The 15,245-nt window shown below is 41.6% G+C and overlaps 1 protein-coding gene across 2 annotated transcripts in view; it reads left to right on the plus strand.

The window, feature by feature from the left end:
* Nucleotides 1–3,820: 3,820 nt before the first annotated feature.
* Nucleotides 3,821–15,245, plus strand: part of fam219aa (family with sequence similarity 219 member Aa) — a 31,742-nt gene continuing 20,317 nt past the window's right edge. For both annotated transcript variants that reach the window (XM_080423779.1, XM_080423780.1), the window contains exons 1-2: nucleotides 3,821–4,078; nucleotides 14,790–14,889. In XM_080423779.1, the coding sequence (XP_080279905.1) occupies nucleotides 4,019–4,078; nucleotides 14,790–14,889 (160 nt within the window). In that variant the 5' untranslated portion in view covers nucleotides 3,821–4,018. The remainder of the gene's footprint in view (nucleotides 4,079–14,789; nucleotides 14,890–15,245) is intronic.

Genomic DNA, 15,245 nt, shown 5'->3' on the forward strand with positions numbered 1-15,245 from the left:
AGGCTAACTCTAACCCCCAATTAGCACTGTCTCTAACTACCCCCAAGAGACAGTGGAGGGAGTAGCAAGCCACTTGGACAGAGGCCGGGGTCTGATCAGCCTCGTCGGGTCGCCTGGAGGAGGGTATCTTTTGCAAGACCCAAAACAACCAGTGACTCCAGGTAACAACACTGATGATGTGTCCAAGTTTGCGCATCAGTTGATGTTTTATTGACCCTGGGGAGAGTGTCCCCCTGCACAGTGAAATATTTTTGTAACCTGTTTTTTTAGGGCCCTAATGGTGTCTATGTTAAGATTTCCTCTTGTTGCCCAGGTCAACTATGTCCCATGGGGTTCATTTTTAACCCTATCTTACACCTATCCCCAACCCGAACCATAAAATGGAGATAGCAGAAAGTACCATAACGCTTGAAGTAAACAACATACGAAGACAAATGAACACATTTTTCGATATGATTTTGACCCAAGGATGTAATTTAAATGGTTATTATTAAGATTCAAGCACATCTTGACTCTATTTCAGGACAGAAACTGCAAAAAACTCGCAGAAAATCACATCTATATTTCTCTTTGTACAAAATATACAAGGTGTATTCTTTTTCCGTCACATGTTTTTTAGAACCCTAATGGTGTCTAGTTAAGATTTATTCTGGTTGCCCAGGTCAATCTACTCTACAGTACATCTCTTAGGCAAATATTGTACTTTTATCCTACTTCACCACAATTATTTGAACACTTTAGTTAGTTACTTTGTAGATTTTGATTATTATTATAAAACATACATTAACCTATATACAGTATATACTTTGGCTAAATAAAAAAAACATTTTGATACTTTGTGAAAGGAGGACAATCTGCATAATGAGTACCTGATTTTTGGTTCTTTAAGTATATTCTGATGCTAATACTTTTACTTCACATTTTGAATACAGGACTTGCACTTGTTTTTTTGTTTTTTTACTTAAATTTTTATCCCACGATTTTGTAAACCCATTTTTTTCTCTATCTATGTAATCCTGGGCACCTTCCCTTTGCCATCCTAGGGAGGCCATGGCCGAGCTCATGCCTCCTTCAATGCATGAGAGTCAACTGACTTTCTTATCACCTGACAGGGGAGAATTTCCCTGGTTGGACGTAGCGTGTGGAAGGAACACGTTATTCCAACCAGTTCCTTTCCCCTCCATCAGGCCCCCCGGCTGGCCAGGGGGAGGCAGTATAGTGACCAGGATTACTGCATGTTTTTGTGAGGGTACCTACCCTAGGGGACACAGGGAGAACATGCAAACTCCACACAGAGAGGCCCTTTCGCCAACCCCACCTAGGGTATGGGCACTGATGCTAGGGTATGGGCACTGATGCAGGACTCGTACTTGTAATGGAGTATTTCTACATTGTGGTATTGACACTTTTACTATAAAATTTTAAGTATAAAATGTGAGTAGCCTACTTCTTCCATCACTGTTATGACAAGACAAGGTTTGACAAGAAGGTTGATGCCAAGGAGGCCAGAAGCCTCCCGGAGCTTGTGGAGGAGATCTGGATTTTAAAACCAACCAACCGACCACAAATGTCAACCAACGCCCTGGTGTAAAAGCTCAGCTCAGCTCCCACCTCCTGTGTTTTAACAGGGTGGCATGGATCTGGATGGGGTCAAAAGAGGGAGAGAAACACTACAGTATGTGCTTGACCTGGAGAGACTGAGAGATATACGTAGACACAATGGCAATCAGTGCACCAAGAAAGGGCTGTATTTATGCCTGCAAAACATTTACAGAGGCAACCACTTGGAAACCCGATTTTAGCTCCTTGTAAATCACATAGTAGTTTACACACTCCTCAGGCCAACGGGGGGGGGGGGGGGGGGGTCCAGCTGGTCAGTGAATAGGAGACTTAAATCCATGCGAATGGGAGGATGCACATGGTTGTCTATACAGCTACACCCTCCGCTGGTCAACATGGGTGATTTGGGGGTGGGGGATCCAGCCCTACGTCCTCATGGTGAGAGGTGGTAGCAGGTAATGACTACCAAGGCTCTGGTAAAACTACATAGGCTATAATCACATGTGCAGTTGATGTCCATACAGAGATCAGGGTGGTTTCACCACTGGCCGGCTTGACAGAACGTATACCTTCTCCTCTCCTCTGCTATATTTGCAGTCTTCTCAAAAGCTACCATGGTCTTCGTCTGTCCTCATGTTCCATGTCTCTCTAGTGATGGATCTTCAAAGAAGGTTCAGAGGGCAGCAGTCTCTGTATGGCTTTCACTGTGCCTCCACCTAAATTACGTTTTACCAGAGCCTTCGCCTTGTAATGAATTAAATGAATTAAAACACAAAACAATGTAGAGGGTTATAGAGCACCCCGAATGATACAGAGTCTAAATGCATATCGTGTCATCGTGTCTTCATGCTGACTTGGCGGCCATAGCTGAATGGTTAGAGAGGCCGGAGGCCCCGATCGTCCCAGGTTTGATTCCAGGCCAGCAAAGTGTCGAAGTGCCCCTGAGCAAGACATTTAACCCCTAACTGCTCTCCCCCCACGCTCCTCTGTGGGCAGCACTCAGCTGGGTGGAGCTGAAACTGAATTTCCCCCGTGGGAGCAAGTGGATGTAATTATTATGGATACAGGATAGGTAGGCAACATAGACATCTGGACAAATCTATGTAAAATTGTCTATTTTGAAAAATGTAATGTATACATGATGTGAACATGCACGGTACATCATTGTCAGACTTAATCTTATCCTTCAACTTCTTATTTATGCCCCAAAATGACTGGATATACAGGTTTTGTAGCAATTTGTAGCAATTGTAGAAATATTAGACCTTAATTGTCGAATGTTTAAGCTTGTTCTAATCATGCATATGCCTAGCGTACTTTGCTTTACTTAAGACCTTTTTTCAAATATTTTACATTGAGGTGCCCAGATGTCCCTTGTGCCCACCTATCCTGTTACCATTATTATTACTTGCCCATATTAGTGAACATTTTGATTCAATTATTTTACAAAGTTGTTCTCATATGTAGTATGTGATTGCTAATGTGTAATTAAGTAGCTAATTTAACATAAATAATTGAATATAAGCTTGTCTTGCATCCATGTCACATTGCAACGTGTCGTGAGCTTGTAGATCTGCTAATTTATGAATCCATACAATGTGTACTTTTGAATAGGCTACTTGACTATTTATTTGAGTAGGCATATACTTTGTCCACCACTGGTACTTTAGTAGTATTTTAATGGATAATGTATCATCTTTTTTTTTATAGCTCCCAAGTCTCATCGTGCGACCTCAGTGAGTCCAAATCAATACCAAGCAGATATTATTAGTACTGTTAGTACACACTGCACTGGCCTACAGGCCAAACAGTACAATGATATGATGAAGGCAGAAGGCCTTGGTCTGTTCAAATAACAGAGGTGAACCAACTACTACACATACATTAAAATGTGATGTTCATGTTTTATCCAACGATGCATGGGTTCAAAAGAAACTGACTGAAGGCAATAAATAAATAAACAAACAAGCAAATACATGAAGAAGAATCCAGGAGAAACCAAGTAGGTTGGGGTGTTAAGAAATACAATTACAAACTAAATGGTGCAGACTGAAATATATAGAATTGAATTTACTTATTGTATTCCTTTATTTAATATAAATATATGTTTTAACCAATGTGTTTCCCTATCCCCACCCCCACCAGACCACTACTCCCATCCCACCCCACCCATCATGTCAGAATGACATCTCGCCGGTGATTGGTCCGGCTCCTCATGAATATTCTAATAGACCCGGAAGTGAGGCGGGTTGCTGCTGTTTTGCTGTCGAGTCACCTCTGACAGACTGGAGGAAAAACAAACTGGTTTATAATGCTAAATAACGGCGGAGGATCCAGCCGACCACGACCACAAAACAACACGAACCGGGACGATTAAAGACTAAAAAGTCTCCGTTTCGCTGTTTTTTAACAGCTCAGCCATCGTCTTCATAGAGGAGCAGCGTTCATTGAGTCAAAAATGATGGAAGAAATCGACAGGTTCCAAGTCCCTCCAGTCAACGGAGAGACACAGCCTCTGGTAAGAGAGAGAAGATGAAAACACATTCTGATGCGAATCATCCTCTCACATCATTGTAACTTAGGACTTAGTGTGAAAATGTCTTTTTATATGAAAACGGTGCCGATCAAATCGGCAACGCTGTGCATTCCCACAACTAAATCCAATTATGTTTATCCTTAAAATGTGGATCTTTATTTGGTTGTGAATGCATGGATGAATCAGATATAAATGTGCATGGATGGAGGATGGGGTAACAGCTGGCAAAGCTTTCAGTTTCATTATTATCCCCAGATTAGAAGCGGGGGATATACACCATCATCATCAGGCCCCATGATGCACATCATCCCGTTGTAAACTACGCAAGAGACACGACCCACACTCACACTGTGCTGCTGTGTGGCTGCTGACATTTCTGCTCCACGTCACAGGCAGTGCTTTGTGTTTTTAAACCAATTATGACGTGCTTCTTCTGCACGCATGACGTGTTGAACCTTTACCTGGGGGTCTCCGAAGACAACCTATTATTATCGCATCCATCCAGCCCAGATGTGTTGTAAATAGGATGCTGTCTCAGACAGCCTGTCTGTCCTCCCATCCTAATACTGCAGACTATAGTCTGACTCTGGATGTGTGATAGCCTTCTTGGATCAAGAAAGACTATCATAGATGTATTTTATCGATTTTGACATGTGCATATCTATGAAAGTAAAAGTCAGACTCATAGACAGATAAAATGATAGTCTTGATCCTAGGCTAAATGTCTGATAGCTCTGATCACTTTTGATATGATATCCATAACCTGACGGAGATCAGAATATGATAAAGTGCAGTAACTACCCAAATAATTTAACTGATAAAAGGGGTTGACCCCCATCGGACCCCCATCTGGAAAATACATTGTGCCAGGGACCCCCATACATACAAGATTTGTAATATAGGCAATACAATATAGGCCTACCACATTTTCCACAAGATTTGTTTGAAAATAGCAGATCTACAAGCTCGCAACGCATCGTGAGCTTGTAGATCTGCTATTTTCAAATTGCTGATCTATGTTGTGGTTAAAGTAGTTGAACTGATTGGGATGCTATTAATTAATTTAGCTGGGCACCCCCTTGAACTCCTTCAAGGACTCCCTGGGGGTCCCCGGACCCCATGTCGAGAACCACTGCTGTGATGGTGCTATCATCCTCTATGTTCCTTCCTGCATCCTGGAGAAAGCTTTAGTGCCGTCACAATTGTGATATTTTACTTGACGATTAATTGTCACTCAAATAATTGCGATTAACTTTTAGCTTTACTTTACTTTAGACCATTTTTCAAATATTTTATTTTTTTACATGTTGGACAAAATAGCCAATTTTACATCGAGGTGCCCACCTATCGTCCTATCCTGTTACCATTATTATTACTTTCCCATATTAGTGAACATTTTGATTACATAATTTTACTAAGTTGTTCTCATATGTAGCATATGATTGCTATTGTGTAATTAAGTAGTTAATTAAACATAAATATTTGAATATAAGCTTGTCTCGCTGAACATTGAAACATTATGAATAAAAAATACATTTCTGTTTGGCTTTTAGTCTTTGTCAACAAATGACAGCTATGACAAATAACTTACATAATTTAATAACTTTAAACACAAAAAATCATGAATTTTATTTATTTTTAAAAACATGACAATCTTTCAACATGGAAATGATTATGACGATTAAAATTAAAACGATTGTGTAATCATTGTGATAGGCCTAGTGAGCTTGTAGATCGGCTATTTTTGGCGAACAGCTTTTGTGTAGAGAGACAAAAGCGGTCCAAGTACAGAGTCAACTCGGGTCAGGTGGTCCAAACCGGATACGCAGCTCGGCAAAAACGGATCCCAGCGTATGAAGGAGGACAATTTCACGACTAATTCAAATCTCTGTGGTACGATTATTGTGAGCATTTTTTATTGCGATAAACGATAATAACGATCATCGGCCCATCCCTAATCCTATGGCTTCCCATAACGAAGTTGATGTAATCAATGATTCTTTCTCTCTCAAAATAACCCAGCACGGTCACACTATTTCGACACGCAGGCCGGATTCTCTTCACTTCAAAACCAAGCGCCCTCAAACAGCTGTGCCTTTCACAGTGTTAGCTGCCAGGGGTGTAGGCAGGCTAAAGCCGAACTCAGCCAGCATTCACCGTCACCTCGTCCAATGGTTGCCCATAGTTCAGCAGCAGCCCTTGAGGCTGGTTGGAGCAGAGATCACAGACGAGAACCCTTCCTCCGGCAGCGGAAGCCAGACCTATTATTATGCAACAGCAATAGAATATTCCTATTAAGGTTTGATCAGTCAGCGCGTTACAGTGAGAGTCCAAGTCTCAGAACTAATGTGAATGATCAGCGTTAAGCGTAAAACTCCCTTGAAGCAGATTCTGTTTTCTTCCGTTTTGAGTATATTAGATTAGCTTCCCCTGAGACGGAAATAACAATGTGTGCCTCTTTTCATTTTGCCTTCTCCTTTTATGCCATAAGCCAACGCTGGTTAAACTGACAGCTGGTCTGAAATGCATGGCTGTGTATTTTGATGCTAATAACTTCATTGTGATTCGTGAAACTCGTGAATCAACTTGGCACCTGCCTCTTATTCCAAAATCAATTTAACAGGGATGAAGCGGCTTTGTGTGGGATATTTTGAGTCGCCAACGTCTAATATGAAAGAAAAAGGACCCTCACGATGTACTGTAGGAAAATACACAAAGTGAATGGATGAAACAATGGCATGATTTTGTCATTTTGATGTCTACCCAAATGACTAACTACCAGTTTTCAGGCTTTAAGTTGGGTCAAGATGTTCAATATAGTAGAAAAAGAATTTAAATCAAATGACTGGAACTTATGATACTTCACAGCTTTTATTTTCACTGAACGAACTAAAAGTGCATTCTTTTCTCCCTGCAATTGTGCCGCAATGAATTATAGAAGCAAAAGCAATATCCTTGAAAAGGGCCTTTCATCATTTTGCATTTGGTGACCGATTGACCCAGGTGTCAGTATGAAATGACACAATATATCTGCCGACACTGAGACACCATAATAATTTAGCTTTACTGCTGGTCATCTTAAGGATAGCGCACCACTTCTCTGATGCGGTCACCTGATCCATCGCTCTGCGCCGCTATTGGTCAGGAGGATGTCGCGTTCGATAATCCCACCAATCCCCTGGCATCTGTGCTGTGTCAGCAGCCTTGCAGCTCCTCATCATCCCAGGCAGTGAAACACACACACACATAGACCCCAACCGGAGAACAGGTTGATGAAACCCACGTGAGGGGTCACGTCATATAAGAGCACATTGTGTGTGTGTGTGTGTGTGTGTGTGTGTGTGTATACTTGTATTACTATACTTGTGAGGGCCAAACATCCCCACAAGTAGAGTAGAATTTGAGAGTTAGACGTTGTGAGGACCATTTTCCTTGACCTCATATGAAGTTGAAAGATAACAGATTTTTAGAATTAATTTTACTATTAGGAAAATATTCAGTTTGGGTTGAGGATTAGACAATATAGAAGAGGAAGGATGGATTTAGGTGTTCGGGTTGGAGTTATGCCAGATTTATACTTAGTTATGCTGGTGTCACGCACCAAAAATAACCGATCTAGATGTGCTATTTTCGGCTTTACGGTTCGGGTTCATAATGAAAGAGTAACGTCCCAAAATGTTGGATGTCCAGTCCTCACAAGTATAGTAATACAAACGTGTGTGTGTGTGTGTGTGTGTGTGTGTGTGTGTGTCCTTGTTCCTGAAGGGCAGGGGTGATGTTCTAGAGGCCATTAGGGACCCTTTTAATATAAAAGCACCAGCATGTCACTGTCGATGTCAAAGTGCATGTATGAAGCGCTTGTTCCTGTGCTTCAGTGTGATCCAGTCTTAACAATGTGTCTTCTGACTACTCTGTATTCTAATGATGGCACTTGATGAGATCACTTTCTAATTCAGTTAAACTACTTTAACCCATTAAGACCTGAGGTCGATTCTACAAATGCCTTCTAAATCAGTAGTTCTTACACTTTCAAGATTTTTTCAAAAATGTTAAATAGCCAACGCAAAAATCTAAAATGACTGCTGAACAATTATTTTTAGCCAATTAAAAGTAGCCACTGACCTTGATTGTTTATTATCCCTGCCAGGCCGGAAGGAGGAGATCATGTTTTTGTCCCTGTCAGTCTGTGTCTGTATGTATGTCGAACACCGCTGTACCGATCAGTGTGAAACTTTTCATGCACACTCAGAGTAGCCAGAATCAGCCTCATGGTGGCGCTACAACAGGCCACTTCACATTTTAGCCTATAACTCTGTGTGTGTGTGTGTGTGTGTGTGTGTGTGTGTGTGTGTGTGTGTGTGTGTGTGTGTGTGTGTGTGTGTGTCAAATGTGAATCAGTGTCAAACAATCTTAACATACTTTATATGCTGTGTGTGTGTGTGTGTGTGTGTGTGTGTGTCAAATGTGAATCAGTGTCAAACAATCTTAACATACTTTATATGCTGTGTGTGTGTGTGTCAAATGTGAATCGGTGTCAAACAATCTTAACATACTTTATATCAATATGCATATGGGCTAGTTCTTTATTTCGTTTCTCTTTCCAGAACTTAGTCTAATAGCTTTGCAGTGTTTACTTTGCACCAAACCATGTACAAATAAACTACATAATGCTATTTGGTGCAAAGCTACAAAAAACTACATTTTAGACTGACACAGCCTGGTCTATTTCAAGCACAAAGTCTTGTGTCACCTGATTTCCTCCGGGCCACTGGCCACCTTTCTTTTTTAGTTGTGTTAACCTATGTTTAACTGGCAGGTAATTCGGTCATTGATGGCCTAATCCCGAATCTCCCTCATCATTCACACTGCCAGCTCTAATATGTTTAAAGGGATTAGTTTTACAGTCCTAAGCCTGGCTTTGCATCACTCTGTTCTGGATGTGAGAGTGTGAGAAAACACAAATCACAATGCTTGCTCGTGCTGGTGGTGTCTGGAATATGACTTATGATTGAAGGGAAAGCAGTGAAGCACATCTTTAGAGCCTATTAAACACCAAAGCCCTATATACTGTATGTAGTCGTATGACGAATAGCAAAAATAGACGACCTACAAGCTTTCTTTTTCTCTTTTTTTGTAATTTCGGAACATTTGTGTAATGACATGCACAAAACGGGGGACAATAATTTGTGTAGTGTTTAGGTAGGTTCATGACATTGGTACAACTTCCGAGGAGGAGGAGGCGCGAAGCGGGGCTTTGATACGAGGCGGCGCGAGGAGGAGGCGCGAGGCGGGGCTTTGATACGAGGCGGCGCGAAGAGGAGGAGGAGGCGCGAGGCGGGGCTTTGATGCGAGGCCCACCTGGCTTTTGTTGTTCCCCCCCACATAGCAACCAGGAAGCTACGCTAGGGGAACGCTGAACACGCGTTCACATGCACACGTGATAATAGTTATTGTCCATGACGGAGGCGCGCCGACTCAGCAGAGCTTGAGGCCGAGGAGGCGCGCCCGAGCGCTTCCAGGCCGACCGGCCGAAGCTCTGCTAGTCGAACCAGCGCCGTCCGAGTTGTGAACCGATAGGGGGAGAATAGATCTTTTCATGGGTTACAGTCTATGGTTACTATCCAGTGTCCACGACGACACACATGTGTGAGTGAGTGTGGCTTGCATTCATTGTGTTGGTTCTACAGAATTGCCTGGGTGGGTGGTAAAAACAAGCGCTCCTTTTTCAATTTCCCTGGAATGCCAATTTCCCTGTAACATATATATTTTTCAAAGCAAACATTTGTAACTCAAATCTTTGCTTCTGGGGATTCTACAAATGTCTTCTAAATCCTAACATTTTTTTGAAAACAAAAATGATGTTGCTATAATCAGTGGTTTTCAAACTTTTTCATGTCAAGGACCCCCCATTTTGTTCCAGGGACCCCCCCCCAGAAGTTTTTCAAAAAAATAGCAGATCTACAAGCTCGTATGAGCTTGTATATCTGCTATTTTTGAATAGCCAAAGAAATCTTAAAATGACACAGATGCGTTCTCGGTCTGAAAGGGTTAATGCCGATAAACATCCAGTGAAGGGCATATCTGGCAAAAAAAAAAAGGAAATAGAAAAGCCTGTGCCAAAAAGCAGTTGGTTATTTATCGCTAGTTCTTAGAGAGAAGGGAAGAGATTTTTCTCTTAATCTAAGTGATTGATTGTTATGGTAGCGTCAGCGTGCTGAGAATGTCATTAAGAGATTTGAGCCCTCGCTCGGAATGACAATATCTCAAACCGAACGGAGCTTCCAATTTTAATTTAGCCTACGTTTTGGCCAGATTATAAATGTGCATGGCTCTGGCACACTGTGTTGCAATAGCGTGCTATGGCTCTGACCTTTAAATTGCCGTCGTCGATGTGCAATATATACACTAAGCATGCAAATGGATGTGCAAAATAAGCTTCATACTTCGGCTCCTCCTAGACACTCATGCATTTTTCATTAGACTCTGTGAGATAGGATAAGCTCTAATGGTCTCATGGAATTTGCCTAAAATCCTTTAGTGTTCCATTGTGAGACTATGAGACTGTACCATTAGAAATGGTCCTGAATAATGTTTGAATAATCCTCATAGTTGTTGTTGTTTACAACATCTTCATCACTTTTTATTCATAAATGCTAATGAATAGGCCAATGCCCATTTACTTGTTTTTTTTTAGGCGGCATTGATTGATTGAATACTTAATAACAAGTTCAAAAAGCACTAATAGAAATATTTACAGAAAAAAGTGGGGTGGGCGTTCCTTTCGTGGAGCCCGCTGAAGGAGTGCACAGCAATGCCATTGCTGACTTGTACTTACTGATTTATAGAGCTACATCTGAAATGAGGCAGTAACGCCATTATATATATTTGATCATACAGTAGTTGGGTGTTAATCACAGCAGTGCATATCGTTGCTGTCGGGCAGAAACCTCTCATCTCTATGTTTTAACTTTTTGTGTTTTTTCGTTAATTAACGCCCTACTTGATCATACTACAGCGTCACACAAAAGTATCAAAAGTAGCAGATCTACAAGCTCGAGACGCGGTGCAAAGCGACGCATTACGAGCTTGTTGATTTGCTACTTTTACTACTTTTGAATTTGAATCCTGAATCCTGTTTTGGACATAATCACCCAACAGAGACGATTTAGTAGTTAGATAGAAGGCAAAAGATGTGTAGATTCCGGTGGAGCAGTGGCTTAGTGTATTGTTTTAAAAAACAGTATTGTTTTTAAAAAAGTATTGTTTTAAAAAAAAAAGTGCTATAAGGTGGTTCCATGGAGGATACGGCAGGTTACGGTGAGGCGCTGCCAGGCAGCCTTCCCCCATGCCCCACACACACACACACACACACACACACACACACACACACACACACACACACACACACACACACACACACACACACACACACACACACACACACACACACACACACACACACACACACACACACACACACCAACAACGCCAGGCCTGTACACTGAACATAATGCAGGCCTCTGTCACTGTGGGACAGGCTCAGTCCTGGGCTGGCCGCAGTACAGACCAGCTTCTCTCTGTTTCTCTCTCTCCTCTCGCACTGCTGGAAAGTAACCAAGTACATCATGTCATGTACTCAAGTACTGTGCTTAAAGGAGTAGTTCACCCCCAAAAAATCTTCTTTTCTATCGATTAGTCACCCCATGAAGGCTTGAATTCATGGATATTGTTTAGTTTTTATCGTACTCCTGAGGCAATAATTTGATGACCGGCGGAGACTCAGTGGAGACTGACCAGTCACCCCATCATCAAATTTCTAAAAAGATTCTCTAATTATTTAGTATTGACACCTTTTCGATATTCCAAACGAATAAGGAGATAACAATTTCCAAAGATTTGCTGCTCCATCCACTTCAATGTTAAAATTGAAACGGACAAACAATTCACAATGTTTTTTTGGTTTGAAACTACTGGTTTTGACCTATTTTCAAACATCAAACAACACATGACAACAAGGTCAAATTGACCTCGTTGACATTTGTGAAACCACACCTGAATCTCATCTGTGATTAGAAATTTTCTGGGGATCAATCATACTTGAGAAAAATATTTTGTGGCTATGCGAAAAGGTACCAAAATCGGTCAAAACCCTGGCAGAGGCTACAGACTGTTCTGAAAAAACTCTGGCAGGGTAAGAGTTAAGTACAATTCGGAGGTTGTTTTTCTGTTCTTTTTTACTTAACACATCAAGTGCCGGAGGTTTTTTAAAACAGGGTACATCCAATGCCAGCGTTTCTTACCGTTTACGCTGATCGTTTTAGAGCTGCAAAAGCCTCCACGAGAACCCGGATGTAAACAAAGGGTGTCTGCGCGATGGCCGAGGGTCCCGTCTGACGACCGGAACAATAATATTTCTAACGCGATCCGCCATTGCAGAGTGATCGTGAAATAATTATAAAAATTGAAAACACGTAGATTTACGGTTTTGGCACTCGACGGGTGTATTTGAAAACTACTCAATGTGTTAACAGGAATATGTCCAGTTTTCAATACTTCTACTCCGCTTCATCTCCGAGCCAAATGTTTTACTTTTACACTCCACTACAATCATTTGAAAACTTTAGTAACTTTTGTAGATTTTGATTATTTGTACAAAACATACATTAACCTCTTCAATTAAAGTTGTACAATGCAAATTCACAACTAACGATTTTTAGCAACCTCTGCTGGTCACTACCGTCACTGCATACAATTTCCGTGGTCCTCGATTACCCAGAATTCCATTCGTTTTCACCGGAAGCCGGAAGCGTTTCAAAAAGCGATCTTTTAATTGTTTTATACTATCTACGGATCGTTTCTCTTAGCCAGTGGAGCATTAGTTACCATGAGCTGTGCTTTCTTTTTCTGTTCTTTTTCGATCTTCTAATCCTACATTCTCTTAAAATCAGCGTGAGGTTCCTTTTTGTTATTTGCGCGATAGTTCCTGGCCAAACAGGAAACCGTTGCGGTAGTTCCTGGCCAAACAGGAAACCAGTGCATTTCCACCTCCGTTTTCCGGCCAGATGACGTCTTTTCCCCGGGAAAGTCCCCCCAGTCCACGTTCAATATAAAATATGTAAATAAAAGGCTTCCGGGGGTGAAATTCATGGAGTGGGTGTTGTGAAACTTTTGCCACTCACAAAAGATATACAATTTAACTTTAGTTTTGTTGAAAACGTTACCTAGTATGCCTTTAACCTTTTTATAGATTTTGAAAACTTGTGGATGTGGGACATTCTGCATAATGAGTACTTTCACTTTTGGAACTATATTTTGCCCTGCCTCTCTCTCCCTCCCTCACTCCCTCCATCACCCTCCCCCTCCATCCCTTCCTCCCTCCCTCCCTCCCTCCCCCTGTCACTCTCTCTCTCTCTCTCTCTCTCTCTGGGAAGTTTCTCCTCTAACAGCAGCCCCTTCTGTTCCTCCAGGGCCTCCTCCCCATAGCGTCACTGCTCACACGGGTTAGCCAAACAGAGCCAGTGATATGGAGGAACACTCGGGCCTATTGAGCATACGGAGGGCTGTCAGGCAGTGGCACATAGGTTAAGGAATCCTGTTAGTGGATTCAGAGCCAGAGGGAACTTAATACCTGGTGGCACGACCCGCATGGCTTGAGCCCCTCACTAAGGTGGGGGCAATAATACATGTCTGTTGGGTGTCTGTCGTTGTGTGTGTAAAGTTGACCTTTTTGGCCTGTGGGAGGCGCTAGAGGAAAGGTCATGGGAGTCACTCAAACGGTTAGAGTTCATATCGTCCCCTCATTGTGCTAGGCCTCATAATCGCAATTATTTGAGATAATCATAACCATTTTTGCATGATCGTCATAATCTTTGCCATGTTCAACTTGCAGGAATAGCAGATCTACAGCTTTTAGATCTGCTATATCCACTATTTCAAAAACATTTCAAATGATCAAGTTAAACCCCAGCATCGGGTTGCGTCGCATTGTGAGCTTGTCGATTTGCTATTTTCAGCTAAACCTTTCCCCACAATAACAGAAAACTGAACAAACACTAGTATTGAGCCCGGCGGACTCCGGTTACCCATATGGGGCTTAAGGGGTTAAATATGTCAGTCATTTCTTTGTATATTTAAGTTATTTGTCATATCTGCCCTGTGCAATTTCTGTTTACAAAGCCTAAAAGCCAAAATGTTTGGCTTTTAGGCTTTCAAAAAAGCCAAACATTTCTATGTGGCATCGATTGTTCCAATGTTCAATCGATGCCAAAACCATTGTGATTAACTACATAAATAATTAATCATTGAGTGAAATGTCATGATCGTGACAACCCAAAGTGGTGCAGCTAATTCAACGGCAATGAATGCACCCAGTCGTTTTAAAAAAAAAGATTTTATCTTGTTTGGGGCAGAAGTATTGACGGATCGACAGTTGCCCGTTGATAACAATATTCATTAGCGGTTATATATAAGTAGGGCTGTCAAGATTAATATGAAATTTAAGTTGATGATGAATTGTCATACAAATAATTGTTTTTGGCATTGCACATTAGAACATTATGAATAAAAGATGTATTTCATCTCAAATAAATGCGATTAGACGATTATGTAATAATTTTGACAGGCCTAAATACTGTATGTATATATAACTGAGTTCAATCACAGCAGGCTAACATCCTCCTTTTGTGTCCCGTAGGACCCGGCAGCCTCCTCCACCTCAGAGGGCGACTCTGATACCAGAGAAGGAGAGACTGTGGCCATGAACTACAAGCCGTCACCACTGCAAGTCCAAATAGGTACTATAACGTTGATGCTGTCGGGCAGAAACCTCTTATCTCCATTTTTTTAACATTTGGATTTTTTTTCGTAAATGAACGCTCCCCTTGATCATACCACAGCGTCACACAAAAGCAGTAAAAAAAGGAGATCTACAAACTCAAAATGCGGCTCGAAGCGACGTGCGGCGCGTTTTGAGCTTGTCGATGTGCTACTTTTGCTGTTTTTTTTTTTGAATCCTGAAAAGTAACACTTTTGGACATATGAGGTTTCCACCCGACAGAGACAACAAGAACCTCAAAAATTCAGATCAAGAACTGACCCGTTCACACTCTGATATCGTGGTGTGATGACTTAGGTTCGTGCCGATGATGAC

The sequence above is a fragment of the Gymnoscopelus braueri genome, assembly GCF_963280865.1.
Source record: "Gymnoscopelus braueri genome assembly, chromosome: 3".
Lineage (NCBI taxonomy): Eukaryota > Metazoa > Chordata > Actinopteri > Myctophiformes > Myctophidae > Gymnoscopelus > Gymnoscopelus braueri.